Source organism: Pipra filicauda, unplaced genomic scaffold (assembly GCF_003945595.2).
Source record: "Pipra filicauda isolate LSUMZ 115617 unplaced genomic scaffold, ASM394559v2 scaffold193_size2426894_pilon, whole genome shotgun sequence".
NCBI classification, from domain to species: Eukaryota; Metazoa; Chordata; class Aves; order Passeriformes; family Pipridae; genus Pipra; species Pipra filicauda.
The window spans coordinates 2,139,027-2,157,479 of record NW_024104302.1 but is presented as its reverse complement, the minus strand read 5'-3'; the positions used below and the strand labels follow the sequence as shown (position 1 = coordinate 2,157,479).

The 18,453-nt window shown below is 63.6% G+C and overlaps 3 protein-coding genes across 5 annotated transcripts; 2 read left to right on the top strand and 1 right to left on the bottom strand.

Annotated features, from left to right (window-relative positions):
* Positions 1 to 5,441: 5,441 nt before the first annotated feature.
* Positions 5,442 to 7,342, top strand: EIF1 (eukaryotic translation initiation factor 1). Its single transcript, XM_027747413.2, has 4 exons — positions 5,442 to 5,592; positions 5,939 to 6,102; positions 6,190 to 6,291; positions 6,612 to 7,342. The coding sequence occupies exons 1-4, from the start codon at positions 5,562 to 5,564 to the stop codon at positions 6,654 to 6,656; spliced, it is 342 nt and encodes a 113-aa protein (XP_027603214.1). The 5' UTR covers positions 5,442 to 5,561; the 3' UTR covers positions 6,657 to 7,342.
* A 2,438-nt stretch (positions 7,343 to 9,780) lies between these two features.
* Positions 9,781 to 10,544, top strand: LOC114001875 (gastrin/cholecystokinin-like peptide). Its single transcript, XM_027747419.2, has 3 exons — positions 9,781 to 9,817; positions 10,068 to 10,256; positions 10,343 to 10,544. The coding sequence occupies exons 2-3, from the start codon at positions 10,070 to 10,072 to the stop codon at positions 10,465 to 10,467; spliced, it is 312 nt and encodes a 103-aa protein (XP_027603220.1). The 5' UTR covers positions 9,781 to 9,817; positions 10,068 to 10,069; the 3' UTR covers positions 10,468 to 10,544.
* Positions 10,545 to 10,670: 126 nt separating this feature from the next.
* HAP1 (huntingtin associated protein 1) lies at positions 10,671 to 18,062 on the bottom strand. 3 transcript variants are annotated; one of them, XM_039380357.1, is made up of 15 exons: positions 17,891 to 18,062; positions 15,900 to 15,976; positions 15,663 to 15,779; positions 15,460 to 15,560; positions 15,144 to 15,252; positions 14,931 to 15,009; positions 14,698 to 14,828; positions 14,547 to 14,621; positions 14,324 to 14,461; positions 14,167 to 14,234; positions 13,913 to 14,080; positions 13,406 to 13,719; positions 13,100 to 13,318; positions 12,543 to 12,645; positions 10,671 to 11,674 (listed from the first exon to the last, which is right to left on the bottom strand). In XM_039380357.1, exons 1-15 carry the CDS (start codon positions 17,985 to 17,987, stop codon positions 11,278 to 11,280), a joined length of 2,193 nt encoding a protein of 730 aa, XP_039236291.1. In that variant the 5' UTR covers positions 17,988 to 18,062; the 3' UTR covers positions 10,671 to 11,277. The 3 variants fall into 3 exon arrangements, with proteins under 3 accessions (XP_039236291.1, XP_039236292.1, XP_039236293.1); XM_039380358.1 differs by having other exon boundaries at positions 13,406 to 13,722; positions 15,663 to 15,776; XM_039380359.1 differs by lacking the exon at positions 12,543 to 12,645 and having other exon boundaries at positions 11,533 to 11,674; positions 13,406 to 13,722.
* Between the last annotated feature and the right edge of the window lie 391 nt (positions 18,063 to 18,453).

The following is an 18,453-nucleotide window of genomic DNA, read 5'->3' as shown; positions in this document are numbered from 1 at the left end:
CGCGGCTTTTGCCTCGTCAGTGAAATACGAACCGGAGCGAGGCAGGTGCTGACCGAGGTGTTCGGCCTCACCTGCCCCTTCCCTGTGCTCGAGTCAGCAGAGCGGGGACAGCTCTGCCCCGTGCTCGCCATTTCTGCTGCTGTAACCCCAGAAATCTCCTGTCCTTTACCCCTCGCTCAGCGAGAGGTGGATTCAGCCCAGTGTCCGCTCCCTGTCACACCAGGGCAGGGTCAGATGCCTGAGCTGTTTGGCAGCTGGGCTGGAACCTCCCCCCGCAGGAGGGAGCAGTGGGGAAAGCCCAGCCTGGGCTGAGGGGCACGTGGCAGTGCAAAGTGGGCACCAATGCTCCAGGGAAGGCAGGGGCTGCTCCTCTCATGGGCCTTGGAGCCCCTGGACACAGAGAGCTGCTCAGCAAGGCTTATCCCCTCTGCCCCAGCTGTGCCATGACTCTGCCGAGATCCCAGTGGTGCCAGTGGCAGCACAGGGCAGGTGTGAGGCACCTGGGAGGAGGGTCTCACTGCACTTCCCAGTGCATTCAGGTGCACGGCTGGAAAGGGCCCAGATGGGCCCGTCCTGTGTCCACAGACATCACCAGTGCTGGTGCTGGTTGTGAGCTGGCACAGGCCAGGAGCCCAGCTTGGCAGGATTCCAGCAAAGGTTCATCCCAGGGTCTCTCCCTGGCCCAAGTTCTCTCCCTGGTGTGGAGCAGGGAGCTCTCTCCAGAATGGGGTGGCACTGCCTGGCTCAGGCAGAGTGGAAGGGGAAGATGAAAGCAGGGGACTTCAGGGCAGGACCACAGAATCATGGAATCCCAGAAGGGTTTGGGTTGGAAGGCACCTTAAAGATCAGCCATTTCCAACCCCCTGCCATGGGCAGGGACACCTTCCACTAGATCAGATTGCTCCAAGCCCTGTCCAACCTGGCCTTGGACACTTTCAGGGATGGGACATTGAGAATGGCTGGAGCAGGGCCGGAGCTGTGCAGGGCAGCAGTGGGGGATGAGTTACGTCCCCAGCTGGATCCCGTGTCCCTGGCTGCTCCTGCTGGCCAGCCTGGCCATGCTGCAGTGAGGGAGCCAGTGGGAGCTGAGCCTGGCACCTTTGCCCCTTCCCATGGCACTGGAGCAGCTCTGTGTCCCATGGCCCAGGTCTGACAGCAGAGCAGGACGTGTCTGGCAGGAGCAGGTTCACCGGCGTGTGTGAACGATCCATCCTCCTGCCCGATGCCGAGGCTCTGAGTCAGCCCCGCGCTGGCTGCGCCTGGTGCCGACAGCTCCCGACTCCAGGAGAGATGGAATGAAAATCCTGCCATGGCTGTGCTTGTCCCAGCTGCTCGAGCGTTCCGCGATGCCTGGGCTGGGCCCCTCCACTGCAGGAAACCCTCCAGCCCTGCTCCCCATCACTAGGCAGGGGCCAGCACTTCCTGGGCTCCCAGTGCTCTGTGGGTGTCTGATGGAGAGCAGAGCTGCTGCCCCGAGCTGCTCCCACCCTTCCCAGTGCCCGTGATCCCTGTTCCCGTGTCAGGTTTGCTCCAGGCTGATGTGAGTCCCCAGCCAAGGGACAGCCCTGACAAGGTGGACAATTATTTGATGTATCCCCTGCGATGTGAGCGTGGAGTGACATCTACACAGGGCATCGATCTCTGCCGGGGGAATCCCTGTGGGTGCAGCACCTCTCCTCTGCAGGAAAACCATGGGATCTCCAGGATCCTGGAGAACCCTCCCTGGGAGAAGCCCCCAGCACCTCTGTCCTCAGGCCGGGAGGGACAGAGCTGCCTTGTTCCATCGCTTGCGCACAGGTACCGGCAGGGGGGCCGAGCCGGGGCCGTGCCCGCTCACCTGCCCCGGCAGCACGGCCGGGCTCAGCCCGTGCTTGGAGCTCTCCTGGCACCTCGCGGAGAGCAGCGGAGTCACAGCAGTGCAGGGAGGGGGCCCCGCCGGGGGAAGCGGGAGCTGAGCAGTGCGAGGGAGGGTGAATAAACACCCTTAAACGAGTGATTGTGACACACCCGGAGCCACAGCGGTGCCCCGGGGGTCGCTGGGTGGACAGGAATCGGGATGTGCCGGCCCTTGGTGGGCACACAGGGCAGAGGGGCTGTGAGGGGGAGGCGTGTGGGACCCTTTGATTGTCTGTCACACCGTGTCTGGTGCCTCCATCCCGGAGCATCCGACAGCTGGGACCACAGCGAGCATCCCACAAGCCCCAACCGTGGGTGGGCAGCAGCCAGTTCACAGGACAGCCCAGGGTCTGCAGGCTTTGGGATGTGAATGCCAGGAATAGCTGTGCAAGAAAGGGAATGTGGGACTCGAGCAGGGATTCCCTGAGCTGCCACTGGCCCCGTGACAGCCGGGCTCACCCGGCCATGCCGCAGCTCTTTCCAGGAGCAGGTTAATCACCAGGCTGACGCCTGTCAGTGCTGCCTGTGCTGATTAAGGGGATCAAATACTGTACATCAGACATCCAGCTCATCCTGAATCCCGTCTGAGCAGTCACACAGAGGCTGTAGGAAGGATGTTGGAGGAGAAAAGCTGGTTTCTAGGAATGTCCCAGCCCGGAGGGCATTGCTGAGCTGCGGGAGAATGCCGGGGTGATTCCTTTCCTTCTGCTGCACTTCCCGGGTGTTCTGGGGGGCACCAAGACCCCCCACCTTAGAGCACAGGGTGAAATGGCCTTGCAGGACACAATGGGGAGAGACCTGTAGTAACCCCGGGCTGGTCGCCCACCAAGAGTCCCCGGAAGCCCTCGGGGCTGCAGGACCCCCACAGGCAGGGTGGGGCTGCATCACCCCAGGTTCCCCAGGCCACACACAAACAGGGGCACACGGGAGCGTCCCCCCAGGATCCCCGGCACTGGCAGGGGCACCAGTGCTGGGCAGGCCCTGCCCTCACCACCGTCATGTTTCCTTATCTCAGAGCCGCCTGTGCCACTCGCTGCCAAGGCACACGAGGGTGCCCAGGAGCCACCCCAGCCCCCAGCACCACTGCAGTGCCTTCGAGTGAGCAGTGACAGTGTCACAGGACTCGGGTGGCTCTGGGCCCCCCTGCTCCTCCTGCTGCCCCTGAGCCGACCCTGGCAGGTCACCTGGCACTGCCACGGCCCCCGCATGGGGTTTGCGGTGCACGGAGCCCCCACACTGCGCGGGAGGACAAGGGCCGATTGTCTGCCGGGTGCCGGGCACAAGGACACGGCAGCAGCTCGGTGCTGCCTCCGGAGATGCTCCTGCAGGAGACCGGCATTGCCACCTCGTGGGGAGCCGGGAACGGCACCTCATCGGGCAGGACAGGGCAGGACCAGCACCCAGAGGTGAGGAAGGTGCAGGGGGCTCGGCCCCGGGGCCCAGCCAACGCCACTCGTGACTGCAGGTGCCAGCTCTGAAGGACAAAATCTGATGCAATACTTCCCTGACAGTGCTCAGCCCTGGTGTCCCAAACACACTCCCCTCTTTTTGTCTTGAGCCAAAGGCTCTGGGGGGCACAACAGGGGTGTGCCACATGGACTCTGTGGACCTGAAGTGATGCTGATCAATCAACTGGGGTATCCTGGACATCCTGGCCGGTGTGCCCAGAGCTGACACCAGACTGGAGGTACCAATGGCTCTGCCAGTGTTTGGTGTGGAATATGAAAAGCAGCCCTTTGGCTGCAGCGAGGACTTGGAAATGCCTCCAGCAGAAAGATGCAGTGCAAACCTCTAATTGCCTCCCCTGTCTGGCTACTCCACCGTGCGGCTGTGAGAGATGGCTCCTCTGGGAGAAAGGAGAACCTGATCAGAAACAGAGGAGAGAGGAGAGCCATCTGCTTGTTCAAGGTGGTCGTGGAGCAAATTCACATTTTCTTGACAATTTCAGCCGGCTCTGCAGCTGATCTGTCACATACAGAAGTGACAAATGCTCCAGAGACACCAGAGAGACCCTGGAACACAGCAATGCAAACGGTTCCCTCTGCCTGGTGCAAGAGACACCATTTGCCTTTATCTTAAATAAAACCCCCAAGAATGATGCAACGCCCGAGCGAGCGAGGGCTGCCAGAGCCGCAGATGGCAGCACACCCAGCTGCCAGTAACCTGCCGAGCCCACGTCGTGCTCCAGAGATGGATCCGAGGGGAGCAGGGACACCTACACAGCCGGGATCTGAACAGAGCTGAGGAGCTCCAGACAAACGGTCCCCAGCCCCGCAGGCCCACGGTCCCCAGGGATGACATTCCCACTCCGTGTGCAGCTCTAACCCGCTCCCAGAGGAGAGTTCATGCTCTGTCTGGATCTGGATGGCTGAGTTCACGCTCTGTCTGGATCTGGATGGCTTTTGATTCCTGTAACTGTGCAGGGGATTTACTGTCCTTCATATGTGGAGTCTTGAGGTATTTTTAGCACCTGTTCCGAGCAGGATGTGGTGTCCCTGTGCCAGCAGCCCCCGTGCTGGGCTGAGCCACTGGGGACACACCCGCCAGGCTGGGGGTTTGTCCGTGGAATGTCCATGTTCAGCAGCTCAATCCCAACACTGAGAGCCAGGCTCTGGGTCCTCAAATTAGGACTCAAGTGCCAGGGGGACGTGTCACATGTTTAAACATAAACCCCTTCCTCTCCTGGCAGACTCCAGGGACACCTTCAGCGTCTCCCCCTTGGCAGCAGAGCCCCAGCCCCGCTCCAGGACCGTGTGTCCTTGGAGCATCTCCCTGCCAGCGGCCTGGGAGCAGCATCCTGGGCTGCCTGCACGTGGGACACAGCCGGTGACAACCCCAAACTGGGTGTCACAGTGGGCACCGGGCATAGCAGAGCTCTGTCACCCCGGGCTGGGGGTCACACCGCGCACTAAGGGCTGCGAGGGCAGCCGAGCAAACACCCGGAGCGGCCGCAGGAGCCCCGAGGCCGGTGCAGGACTGGCAGGAAGCGGGCCCGGGCTGGGGGGGGGTCCCAAGGAGATTTGGGGGGGGTTCGAGGGTCCCAAGGAGATTTGGGAGGCGCGAAGGGGGTTTGGAAGGGTTTTTACGTTCCCAGGGGGCTTTTGGGGTGTCCTGAGAGGGTCTTGGTGGGGCTAACATGGGGATTTGGAGGGATTTTGGGGATCGTGGGAGGGATTTTGTGGTTCATGTAGGGAGTTGGGGATCCCGGATGGGGAGTTGGGTGCCCCAGGGGTATTTTGGGGGTTCTCAAGGGAGTTTGGGGTGCGGAGGGGGGATCCCGGGGCTGGCCCAGGGGGTTGGGGGGGTCCCGAGGGGCCCGGTCGGGGCCTGGTCCTCGCACTGCGCACGCGCCGCTCCACGCGCCGCCGGCCCCCCTCCCGCGCATGCGCCTGGCCCTCCCCGCGCCGGCCGGGGCGCGGCGTCGTGCGCCCCGTGCGTGCTGACGCCCCCGCGCGCCGGCCAATCGCCGCCCTCGCCCGCCGTGCGTGCTGACGTCACTCAGCGGCCGTATATAAGCGGGAGACGGCGGTCCCGCCCCCCTGACAGCGCCTCGAGCCGCCGCCGCGAGAGCATCCTCCGCCCAGAGCCGCTCCCGCCGCCACAGCCGCCCCCCAGCCGCCGCCGCCGCCGCCGCCGCCTCCGCCGAGGGAAGGGAAGCGTATCGTATGTCCGCTATCCAGAACCTCCAGCCCTTCGGTGAGGCCCCTTTGTGCGGCGGGGCCGGGGGAGCGCGCGGGCCCCGCCCCGGCCCCGCCCCGTGGCGCAGTTGCTATTCCGGGCCCGGTTGCGTCAGCCGCGGGGGAAGGAGGGAGGGGGCGGGGCCCCAGTGTGACGGGCAGGCACGGCGGCCAATGGGGTGGGGGCAGGGGCTGGGGCCATTCGTGATTGACAGGCATTGCAGGGCGGGGCAGGGGCGGCCCCAACGCGTGATGGACGGGTGAGGCCGCCAATGGGGTGCGCTCCTTCTGTGACGGACGGGCGCTGCGGCCAATGGGGCGCGGCGGGGCGGAGCCTGACGGCGCGTTGGGGTCTGACCCCGCAGACCCCTTTGCGGATGCAAGTAAGGGTGATGACCTGCTCCCGGCCGGCACTGAGGACTACATCCATATAAGGATCCAGCAGCGCAACGGCAGGAAGACCCTCACCACAGTCCAGGGCATCGCGGATGACTACGATAAAAAGAAACTGGTGAAGGCCTTCAAGAAGGTGGGTGCGGAGGGGCTGGGGGGCGGCCAGGCGTGGCGGGAGGAGGTTTATGAGGTGCTAAGGAGGTTTCTTGTCTCCTTGCTGCAGAAATTTGCCTGCAATGGAACTGTAATTGAGCACCCCGAGTATGGAGAAGTGATTCAGTTGCAGGGTGACCAGCGCAAGAACATCTGCCAGTTCCTCGTGGAGGTAGGACACCCCCGGGCTGCTGCTCGTGAAATTAAACACGAGATTAGATAATAAACACACGGCAGGGTGGGAGGGAGAAGAGCTCTGTCCCTGCCCCAGGGCAGGGGGGTTGGAACCTCACAGTCTCTTCCAGCCTAGCCCCCTCTGTGATGATTCTTTCTTTTCTGCTTTAATCCTTGATCGAGGCAAATTCCCCCCTAGCAGGGTTTGCAGAGGAGTCTCACCTTCCCTCCCTGTGAATGGGGCAGTTCTGGGCACGGGTGGTGTGGGGGAGCACAAAAGCCTCGCTCTGGGCTGTAAATGCATTTTCTGTCTTGCAGATTGGACTGGCTAAAGACGACCAGCTGAAAGTCCACGGGTTTTAAGTGCCCGTGGGCCTCTGGAGCTTTATGCAAGAAGATTTCCTTACCATGAAATTCCCACCTGTCCCTTGTCATAACTTTAAAAGCAGCCGGTTTGTGTAATGTAACAATCTTGGGTCCACTGTTGAGTCTGGACTGGTGTAACTGGTGATGTAATAAACTGACACGAGCCCATGCTATCCTGTCTGCCTGTCCCTCATTTCCCAGAGCTCCGGCCTGGAGCCAAAGGTACCCAGCTGTTCCCAGCTCAGCCCAGGGACTCGGCCTGCCCGGATGGCTCCTCAGTCCAGCTGCGCTTCCAGCCCGGACGATGGGAATCGTGTCCTGCCCAGCCCGGGCCCCGAGCTCAGGTGGGGCACGGGGACATGGCACTGTCCCTTGGGGCAGTGCTGGCTCCCACTGGCACAGGGATCTGGGGAAGCTTGGCTTGGAACAAGAGTGGCAGAAGAGTGACGTGGAGGCTGGATGGCTGCAGCTCGGGTCCCCGCGAGCCCCGAGGTGGGTTAAACTTGTGACAAGGGATCAGTTCTGGACTAACACGAGGAGCAGCCTTGTGGCTGGAGCTGCAGAGCTTTGTGTCCATAGAGCTGCTGCCTCAGGCCCTGTGCAGTAACAACAGCTTTGGTTTAATTTCTGATGTTTTATGTAATGTATTTAAAGTCTTATTTAAATAAAAGTGGTTTTCAAAAGCCCGTGCGTGGTGGGTTCCATCGCTCCCTGGAGCCAAAGCACCTTCCCCTCTCCCAGCAGGGGCACGGGCTCAGGGGCCTGGTTGGTGTAACTGGGAGGGTCTGGGGGTGTCCCCCGCTCTGACTCACTGCAGGAAGGGGAACCTGAGCTCCACTGGTGCTGTCCCTGCTGCTCCTGCCTGAGCAGGGGGAAAAGCCCAGGAGTGGGTGGGTGCTGAGTCATTCCCTGTCTGGGCACAGCAACTCTCAAACCAGCTCTTGGGCTGCTTGTGTTCCCGTAAGTCCTGTGGGCAGGACCAGCACTTGTGCTTCCCAAAAACTGCTGTGGGGAGGAGGGGGAGGCTCTGCCACCCTGGGCACCTGCTGCTGGCAGCTCCCACAGCAGGTCACGGCTGCTCACCCACTGCCACAATGACCCCCATGACCCAGTGGGAGCACTGGGTTCGTTCACTGCTGCTTCCGCGGGAGACTTTGCTCTTGGAAACCAAATTGCTGCAACTGTGCAACACACTGAGTGCACCAAGGAGGGAGGTGACCTCGAGGCCTGCCTCTACCTCAGGGTGACCTCGAGGCCTGCCTGTACCTCAGGGTGACCTCCAGCCCTGCCTGTACCTCGGGGTGACCTTGAGCCCTGCACACCAAGAGCAGGTGCCGGCAGTTCCAGGGCTGGTGCTCACACCGGGGGTGTGTTCCTGCTCACAGCCTGACGCAGCCCAATCTGCACTCTGATGCTGCTCCAAAAATTCCTGAGCCCCTGCCTGAGCAGGGGCTGTCAGAGTCCAGCCTGGATTCTTCCCTGCTGGCTCTGCCCTTGAACGCAGGAGGGAGGCACCACCTCGTCCGCTGCCAGGACAGCCAGACCCAGCTGGGCAGGGGCAAGGGGGGCCGGGACCACCCCCAGCCCGGCCTTTGTCCGCCTGGAGAAGGGCCCAGCCGAGTGCCCGCGGGTCTGGCCACAAACCTGCGTCAAGGTGCTGCCAAGCCTGTGACCCCCAAAGGGAGCGGCCACCACTCCCGTCACCCTGACGGCTCATTTGGTCCAGATTGAGCCATTAAAAGCCACAAATTGGAAAACAATTTGTTTGTTCCTTGTGAGAGGCGCTCGGTGGAGCGAGTGATCGATGGCCGTGAGGGCGGCGGGCGCCGCTGCCTCCCTGCCATCCAAAGGCCATTTGTTTTGGGGTGTTTGAGGAGCTCCGACACGGATCGTTGGGAACACGGTGAGCAGGGGGACACAGGACAGGGACACGGCCCAGCCCAGGATGTCACTCAGGGGTTTATTGAAGGAGGGAGACAAATGGTCTCTAAAATACACCGGGAGGAGGGTCAATACGGGCAGGAGGGAACGTCAATATCGAACGAGGAGCAGACAGGGAATTTTGGGGGGCTCTGGCAGTGAGGGGTTCCCACCCCTCCTGTGACACCCCAGAGCTTTTTGGGGTGCAGGGAGAGAGCCAGGGCTGCAGAATGGGGTCTGTGTGAAGAGCCTCACACACACACACACCCACACACACCCACACACACACACCCCCACCTCCACCCCCTGGCTGTGTGCAGCCCCAGCTGGGACCCCAGACATGCCACACGCATGTATAAACATGTACACAGACAGAGGTATGGAGGTACATGTGTGTGTGTGTGTGTGTGTGTGTGTGTGTGTGTGTATGTGTGTGTGTGTGTGTGTACAGACAAACAGCTGTATGTGGACATGTAAGTATATATGTTTGTATACACACATATACACGTATGTATATATACATATATGTATATGTGTATATGTACCTTTGTGTATACATAATATACATATATACATATATGTATGTATCTATATATATGCACACACATATGTATATATATATATATATATATACATATATACATATTTACATATATATAAAAATCCCAGAATCATTTAGGTTGGAAAAGACCATCAAAATCATCGAGTCCCATATATATATGTGTGTATATAAATGTATATATATATGCACACACACACACACACACACACATATATATGTATATACATATATCTGTTTACATATGAATATCTTTTTTATATATGTATAAATATGTATGTATATATATGTGTGTGTGTCTGTGAGCTCTCAGTGTGTGTCTGTCTGTGTGTCTGAGCACTGTGTGTGTGTGTTTGTGTGTCGGTGTGTGTGTGTGTGTGTGTCTGTATGTGTGAGTGCTCAGTGTGTGTCTGTGTGTGAGCACTCTGTCTGTGTGTGTCTGTGTGTCTGTGAGCACACACAGGAGCCTGTGGGTCACCCCGTGGGGGGGTGGGTGGGTGTGGAGCCGCCCCGGGGTGGGGCAGCTGCAGCAGTGGCTTTAAAAGCAGGAGTGAGCCACAGAGACCCTGGAGAGAGGCACCCACCGAGACACCCACCCAGACACCCTGCCAGGACACCCCACCAGGACACCCCACCAGGACACCCTGCCAGGACATCCACCGAGCCCCAGAGCCTGCAGGTGAGTCCCACAGGGCTCTGCCGCTGTCCGGAGGCATCTTGGGGACCAGCTGGGAATCAGGGATGGAGAAGACTTGAGGAGCAGATGGGAGGGATGGAGGGGGCTGGGAACCCACAGGGAGGGACAGAGGGGACTGTGAACTGGCCAGACCCCAGGAGGAGCGCCCAGGTCACCCCTCCCTGCAGGCTGAGCACGTCTGGTTGGGGGGCTGCAGCCCCTCCGCTCCCCTCCCCTCTCAGTCTCTCCACAGCCATGAAGGTGACCCTGTGCTTCGGCCTCATCCTCACCATCACTGTGACCTCCTGCCTGTGCTGGCCCCTGGGCGCGGGGGGGGACCCCCACCAGCACCCCCCCAGCCTGGTGCGGCGCGACTGGCCCGAGTACCTGTCCCAGGAGCAGCAGCACCTCCTGTCCCGGTTCCTGCCCCACGCCCTCACAGGTACCAGGAGCTCGGGGTGGGCAGCCCTCGGGGGGCACAGCCCGGCCCCCCTGTGCCAGCTCTAACTGCCACCCTTGCCCTGGCAGAGCTGAACAACCACAAGGGCTTCGTGCACGAGGACGAGGGGATGGAGGCCCTGCACGAGCACTACTACCCCGACTGGATGGACTTCGGCCGCCGCAGCGCCGAGGACGGGGCCGATGCCGCGTAGCCACGGGGCTGAGCTGACCATGCACGGCACCCACGCACTCGGTGTGTGTCCCTTCCTGCAATAAAACTCTGGCACTACGGCTGCTGCACCCAGGGCTGTGCTGGGGAGAGCTTGGGCAGGGGGAATTTGCCCCCAGCCCCACAGGGAAGCACAGGGCAGAGACCCAACTGCCCACGGCAGTGGACACAGCACACACAGACTGCTCTGTGACTTCACATTTATTTGCCAGGGGACAGGGCACAGCCCAGGGTGAGGGATGTGGCCGGTGGGAGCAACAGCAGCACCCCAAGAAACACCCCGAGCTGCGGGTGCTGCTACTATTGCTACTCAGTGAGTGGGAAAGAGTTTAAACCACCATTCCTTTTAAAAGCCAGTCCAGGTGCTGGCCAGGGGCCCAGCCTGGGCTGGGGGGATCTCCCCCGGCACACGCAGGTTCCCCCAGGACCCACCTGAGCATCGCCCTTTGCTGCAGCTCTGGAGAGCCCCGAAGGGCCAAGCTGCCCCTCGCTCCTTGAACAGGCTCAGCAGAAGCAGGAACAGTTCTTATTGCCAGAAACTGGCTCCTGTGAAGGGTCCATTACCCCCAGCAGGGACAGGGTCAGTCGGCACCCCCTGCACCCCCCACACACGGGGAGCAGCGCCGGGTTCTGTCCTTGCAGCCAGGGCAAAGCCCTCCTCAAGTGCCGGGAGTGCTGCCGGTCCTGGGCAGCACCTGGAGAGGAGGCTGAAGCTTGTCCTGTCTCCATTTCCCCATGGATGGGCAAGGAAGAGGATGTGTCTCACCGTGAGCCTGGGGGCTCTGCAGCAGTGTCACGTCAGGGTGCCCCGGGCCCCCCTGTGCCCTCCCTGGGCACGGGACATCTCCCCTCTGGCCACCACCTTGTCCAGCCCCAGGCGCCGCAGCTTCTCCACCAGGTTCCAGCTGAAGATGCTGCTCCTGGGTGGGGATCCATCCTGCCCCCGGGGCACAGGGGAGGGCTGGGGCTCAGCGTGCTGGGAGTCCTGGGAGCAGAGTGAGGGGGCCCGCCACAATCCAGTCCCTGGTGCCGAGTGGGAATCTCGCCCCAGCAAGAGCCTGAAGAGTCCTACGGGGGTGCTCGGGGGTCCAGGGCCAAGCACCAGCGTGGGGGGAGACTGTTCTGGCGAGGGGCTGCTGAGGCTCAGCCCCTCAAAGGGCCCACAAGAAGGCACGACGGCATGATACAGACTGGAGGGGAAGAGAGAGCAGAAGGGAGGGGTCAGTGGGGGACCCTGGCCCAGGGGATGCTGCTGCAGGGGCCAGGAGGGGCCTCGGGCAGAGCAGGACCCCCTTTCCTCCTTCACCTAATGAGCCTTGGGCTATGGGACACCCCCGTGCTGCAAACTGCCCAGTACCTCAAAGCTCAGGGCCAGGTGCTGGGGGGCTGTGGCCATGCCCCTCCAGCTCAGCAGCCAGGAAGGATTGGAACACAGTCCCTGCTCCACAAGCAATTTCCAGACATGCAGGGTTGTGTCTAACAGTGAACTCCAACTCACACCGAACCCCAAGGAGCCTGGAGGGGCTCATTAGGGCTAATCACCGGTGCTCATTAATGAAGGGTCAGCCCAGAACCCAGCTGGGGAAATGTCCTGGCTGCTGCCCAGCCATGTCCTTGCCCCAGAGTGCCGGGAGCACACACTGCTCTGTGCCCAGGGTGCTGCTCCCCAGGGTGAGCCCCCCAGGAAGGCTCTCCATCCCCTCAGGGTGCTACAGTGCAGGAGGGGGCGGGGGGGGAGAAAGGCTGGTCTCAGCTCTCCACAGGCACGCAGACAGCCCAGCAGCCAGATTTGGGGATACTTCAAGTGCTGGAATCTCTCAGAGCATCAGGGGCCGCAAGTGGCCCCCGGCTGCGGCTTCCTCGAGCTGCAGGGAGCCAGGCAGGGGTTGAGGCGGCGAGAGCCGGGGGGTACATCGAGAGCCGGGGGGCACGGCGAGAGCCGGGGGGCACGGCGAGAGCCGGGGGGCACAGCGAGAGCCGGGGGGCACAGCGAGAGCCGGGGGGCACAGCGGGGCGGGTGCAGGCAGCGCAGGCGGTGGGAGGGGCCACGCGCCTTACCTGGGTGTCACCGTGGTGATCGCAGTGGTGGGGTGGAGGATGTGGCAGGTGGTGATGGTGAAGGTAGACGGGGTCTGGGGGAGGTTGTTAACAGAGAGGAACACTGGAAGGGACAGGAGACAAGGGGTCAACGGGGAGAGGGGGCAGGACACAGGCAGAGAGCGGGGCTGGGGGCAGGCGGGAGAGCCGAAGCCGGGCCGGGAGCTCCGTGTGTGGGGCAGAGCTCCAGCAGAACTGGGGCCCGGTGCCTGCTCAGAGGGGGCTGTGAGCACAGGTGGCACCGGGAGATGCCGTCTGTGCCAGACCTGCCCCCTCCACACGGCCGGGGGCCAGCAGGGGCACACCGGGGTGACGGAGAGGGCTCACCCCGCCGGGGCGGCTGCCGGAGAAGGGCCCTCGTGCAGCTGCAGGCGGAGAGTCCCCGCGGGGACAGGGGGGTGGCAGGGACAGGCTGCTGCAAGAGGGGAGAGTGCAGGGGGGAGCGACGGGAAGCCTGGGCAGGAGGACAGGGGCGTCCTGAGGGCCACGTCCCCTCCGTCCCCTCGCCCCGCGCTCACCCCTGGGGCGCTCCTTGGCTTTGGCGGGTGTTGAGGTAGGGAGCAGCTGGAAGGAGCCAGTGTCCACATCATCCTCCTCCAGGTCATTGAGGCTGTACACCTCCTCCAGGTCGATGTCCAGCTGCCTGAAGTCTTTGGTGAGCACCCCGGGACGGGGCACCAGGATCCCGCCCAGGTTGGGTTGTGCCAGCTGCTGCCAGTGGTGGAGTGTCACAGAGCCTGGGGACAGAACACAGCCGGGGGGGCTCAGCTGGTGTCGTTGGACCCTCATGGCAGCTCCAGCTCTGCACCCCCTCTGCCCCTCACCTTCCAGTGGCTTCACGATCTGCAGCTTGTCGGGCAGGTATGTGAGGGAGCCGAGGGAAAAGGTGGAGCCGGCGGTGAGCTCCGAGCCCCCCGAGTAGCTGGTCCCCGTGGAGACGATGCTCTCGTTGGGGGTGAGGAAGCCGCTGGAGTTCGCCCCGTCCCTCAGGCGCCAGAGCTTGCGCTCCCTCTCGGCCTCGAAAAAGGAGCGCTCCTCGGAGGAGTGGCTCTGCTGCCGCGCCGACAGCCGCTGCACCGCCGCCTCCAGGTCCTGCCGGCCTGGGGCTGCCCAGCGGGCCCCGCCGGACCCCCCGGCCCTGCTGGCAGGCACAGGGTTAGGGTGCCCAGGGCAGTGGTCCCGCACCGCACCCCGGGCTGTGCTGGATCCTGCCCTCCCTGCCCCAGGCTGATTCCTGCTCCCGTGTGACCAGCAGGTCACCAGTCCCTCGTCTCCAGTGCAGGGGCAGCCACTGTCCCACCTGGCCCCAGTTAACCCCCCCCAGCACTCACCGGGCACCCTCCGAGCCGGAGCAGCTGATGTGGGGGGTGCTGGCCCCCCCAGAGTGGGCGGCTGACAACTGCTTGGAGCCTGGCATGTGGTGGGGAGACTCGGAGCAAGACTTGGCTTTGGCTGCCTGGTTCACTGCCTTCACCGTCTCGAAGACGCGCAGGTAACTCCTGCGGGAAGCGGGTGGGAGTGAGCCAGGCACCCCCCGAGCCTCCCATCCCATGGCACAGCACGAGCCACCGGTGCCAGCGCTCACTTGTAGTCCGAGGAGGAACTGTCAGTCCTCTTCCTCATCATGCCCTTGATCTCAGCGGCCAGCGAGTCCTGGAGACAGGGGACACACAGTGTCAGTAGAGGGGAGAGCAGCAACACCCACCCCCACCGTGCCCCACCCCGCGCCCCCGGGCGCTCACCACGGGCAGCAGACTGGCCGCGCTGTAGCGGCTCACGGTGCTGTTGGGCAGGCTGCGGCTCCGCAGGCTCTTCACCTCCTCCTGCGCTTCCTGCAGCATCCCGCCGCACTCCGCGTACTTCTCCTGCAGGTCCCGCAGCTGCGGGGACACGGGCACAGCTCGGGTACGGTCCCGGGGGCAGCTGGCAGGACCCCCCACCGGCCGGGACACCCACGGCCCTCACCTCCATCCGGAGCTGCTGCTGCACCTCCTTCGCCGCAGTCAGGTGCTGCTGGAGCTCCTCCACCTCGGAGCCGTACTGCGGGCAGGAGCGGGCACGTCAGGGCGCTGTGCCCGCGCCACCCCCCACCCCCGGCACGGGCAGGGACCCTCACCGTGCGGCACTTCTGCTGCAGGTCCGCGACCTGCGCCAGGAGCTGCGTGATCTCCTCCTGCTGCCGCGCCGCGTCCTCCGCCCGGTGCGCCAGCTCCTCCGACAGGTGAACGACCTGCTGGCTCGCTTCGGCTGCGGGAGGGCCGGGGTCCGTCACCGCCGGGGCACGGCCCCCCAGCCCCAGCCCACGCAGCGACGCTGGGCACTGCCTGCAGACCCCCCAGCCCCACATACAGAACTGCTCCACGCAGTCGATCATCAGCTGCTGCTCCTGGTCCTCATACTGACAGGTCTCTGTGGCGATGCTGGTGGCCTGGAGGAGATGGTTGGAGGGGCTGAGTGTGATGGGCAGGACCCCCCACCTCCCTGGGAGGCTGCTCGGGTCCCCCTGCAGTGAGTGGGGCAGAGGTGGGCACCGTAGGGCATCCACCAGCTGGCTCTGCTCACCTCCATGCGAAGCTTCTGGTTCTCCTCCTCCAGGCATTTCAGCTTCTGCTGCAAGGTGTCGTACTGGAAGTACTGCTGCAGGGACAGCGAGGACTCGTGCCGGCGCAGCCTGAGGACAGCAGGGATGGCACTGAGCACCTGCAGTGCGGGCAGGATGGGGCTGCCCACCCAGGCAGGAAACTGCAACAACTCAGCTCTGTGCTGCTGGAGCCACAGCCGAGGGAGGGGAGGGAAGGGAGCACATCCAGGGCTACCCTGGTGGTGGTGACAGTTCCTGCCCAACCCGCAGGAGCAGCAGTGAGGGACTCCCACTCACGGTGTGGAGGTGGTGGTGGTGGGCTCGCTCTCCTCTGTCGTGGTGGTGTAAAAGTGGAGAAGGTCATCCCGCATGGAGACCTCATGGCGCAGCTGCGCAATCTGGAGAGACAAAGGGCTTCAGGATACGGCTGAGGGGACCACAGCCACCCCAGGGGGGCACACAGGAGGCCAAGGCCTGGACCTGTGCCCAGGAGCTGTTACCTCCTCCTTGGCCAACTCCAGCTGCTCTTCCAGCAGCTCATTGCGCTCGGTCAGGCTCCGGTTCTGCTTCAGCAGGGACTGCCCGATGCGCGCCGCCAGCTCCAGGTCCCGCTCCTTCTGCAAGGAGCAGGTCTGCCTCAGCCAGGACTCATCCCTTCCCCAGTCCTCACCCATCCCTGTGTCCCCAGGATCCCAACAGCCCCCCAGCCCTCACACAGGTGGGGGGGTCCAACATACCTCATCCAGCAGGTTGGTGACGGCGTCGATGTCGTGGTAGGTCTTGGTGATCCTGACCACCCGCTCAGCACACAGGACTGGGGGAGAGGTCGAAAGGTGAACCCCCACACTGAGGAAGCACTGGCCCAGGGGCTCAGCACTGTCACCCCACTGCCCCCCAGTCCATGTCACTGCTCTCTCTGGAGCTGCACAATGACGGGAATGGGAGGGAGGCAGCACAAGGCTGCTCCAGGTCGGTCACCAAAAAGGACCTTTCATCTGCTGGGCAGCACCTGGCGTGGTGCCAGGCAGAGGTGGGTGGGGATGCCCACAGCCATGCCACCATCATGGGAAACGGGGGGCTCACACCTCACCCCCAACCCTGCCTGCACCTTGGGGTGGCAAGGAAAGTGTCAAGCCCCCAGCACGGGCACAGTGCCAGCCCCACCACTGGACACACGGATGGGAAGGAAGGACAGGGAAAGGCCAGCAGTGGAGATGGGATTGGAGATGACATTTCCAGCAGAAAGCAGGCTGGAGCTCCAGAGTAAATAGCTGTGGGTGGCACCACGCCGAGCCGGGCTCACAGGCAGCGTCCCCTCCAATCTGTCCCCAGCCCCCTCCCCCAGTCCCCCCCCGAGAAGCCAGCCCTGCCCTAGTTTCTCTCTGGGGGAGGGGATGCTGCACCCCGCACCCACCCAATGCCCCTCCAGCTGCACAACACAACGATCCACTCAGCAACAGGGGTAGAGGCAGCTGTGGGCAGCACACTGTGAGAACAGGCAGCTGCCCCCAACGCCAACACCACCACAATGGAACGGGCCCCAACTATGGCCCTGCCTCCCCTGGCCACTGTCTGGCTCTCTGGATGGGAGAGGAGACACAAGGATGGAGATGTCTGTCTCCCCAGTACCGATCCTGCCAACTGTGCCCGCAGGCACTGCCAGACAGTGCTGGGCACACACCCAGATGGCAGCACTGGAGCTGTGTGGTGAGAGGGAACCGGGAGCCTGCGCCCCAGACCCTGCTTACACCCCGAGACCTGCCTGTACCCTGCACCCTGCCCACACCACACAGCACTCCCGATGTTCTTGCTGATGCTCTGCTGCCCCAAGGGTCCGTGCCTCAGTTTCCCCTGGCTGAGCAGCGCTGGCTGCACTCAGGGCCTCCACCCACGTCCCCAGTCACAGCCACTCCCCAGTCCTGCAGACGAAGTGGGTTAACGGGGGAGGCTCAGCCACACAAATCCCATTAGGCCGCCCCAGCTGGGGTTGTGTAATGGTGAGTGTGTTGTCATGGCAATGCCCCCACTCGCCACCCCGGTCCCGTCCAGTCCTCACTGCCCTGGGTGCTGCCCCACGCCCCAGTGGGCATGTACCCCAAACACATGTATGGGAAGAGGAGCCAACCCCAGCTCCAGCCTCAACCCCCTCTACACACCCCAACAGTGCCCGCTCCCCGCGGGGGTCCCCAACTGCACCTCGTCAGGCCCCTGAGCCATTAATTGGAAATAATTAGAGCATGAGCATCGTTACGGTTGGAGCGAGCGGCTGGCCCTGGGAGACGGGGGCTGCAGCGCTGGCAAACATGTAAACACCCATCTGCAGGCCCGATCCGGCAGGATGCGGGAGGGGGAGGGAGGAGGGACCCCCATCCCCACGGGCACACGCAGACCTGGCGGGGGCTCTCACCCTGTCCCTCCACCCGCTCCCCGCCTCCCTCGGCGAGGGGACAGGTCTCCTTAGGATCGGGGTGAGCCTAGAGGTCCCTAAGGGACTGGGTGGCAGCTGCCCCGGAACGCAGCGAGCGGGACCGGGCTGCGGGAACACACGGGCGGGGAGGGGACGGCACCGCCAGGGGAGACCCCAGCCGAGATCACCGCTCTGGACCCGACCCGGTCCCGGGAGAGACCCCGGCCCCGCCGCTCCGGACCAGCTCCAGGGGAGCCCGGCCCCGCTGCAGCCGCATCCCCATCCCCATCGCCGGGGCGGGACCGCCCGAGCCGCCCTCACCTTCCTCCAGCTCCCGGGCGATGGGGTCGGCGCCGCCGCCGCGCTCCGCGTTCCCGTTTAACTCGTCGTAGGCGGCGGGGCTGCTCCAGATCTCCATCGTGCCGAGCCCACCCAGCCGTGCCCAGCCGCGCCGAGTGGAGCCGCTGCAGTCTCTCCCTCCCCTATTTATAGGGTCGCTCCGTCCGCTCGCACCTGCCCGGCGCGTCCCCCGGCGGCGGGGCCGGGGCCGGGGCTGGGGCCGGGACCGGGCGGGGCCGGGGCCGGCGGGGGCGGGGCGGGGGCGACGGGGGGTGTCAGAGGCTGCTCGGGAGTGCCCACTCCCCACACACCCACGAGCCACCTCGGGCACACGGTCTCTCTCGGACATCCCAAGACCGGGCTCCCCGTTGGGGCACTCACCGCGACAACCCTGCTCAGCCCCGGGGGGCTGGTGCAGTTGGGCTCTGTGTCCCACCTCTGGTCCCAGCTCATGGACATGGGGGGTCTGGACACATGGGTCCCCAAGGGTGATGATGAATGTGGAGGGGACACTGGGGGTCCCCATGTAGCAGCTCCACAGGGCT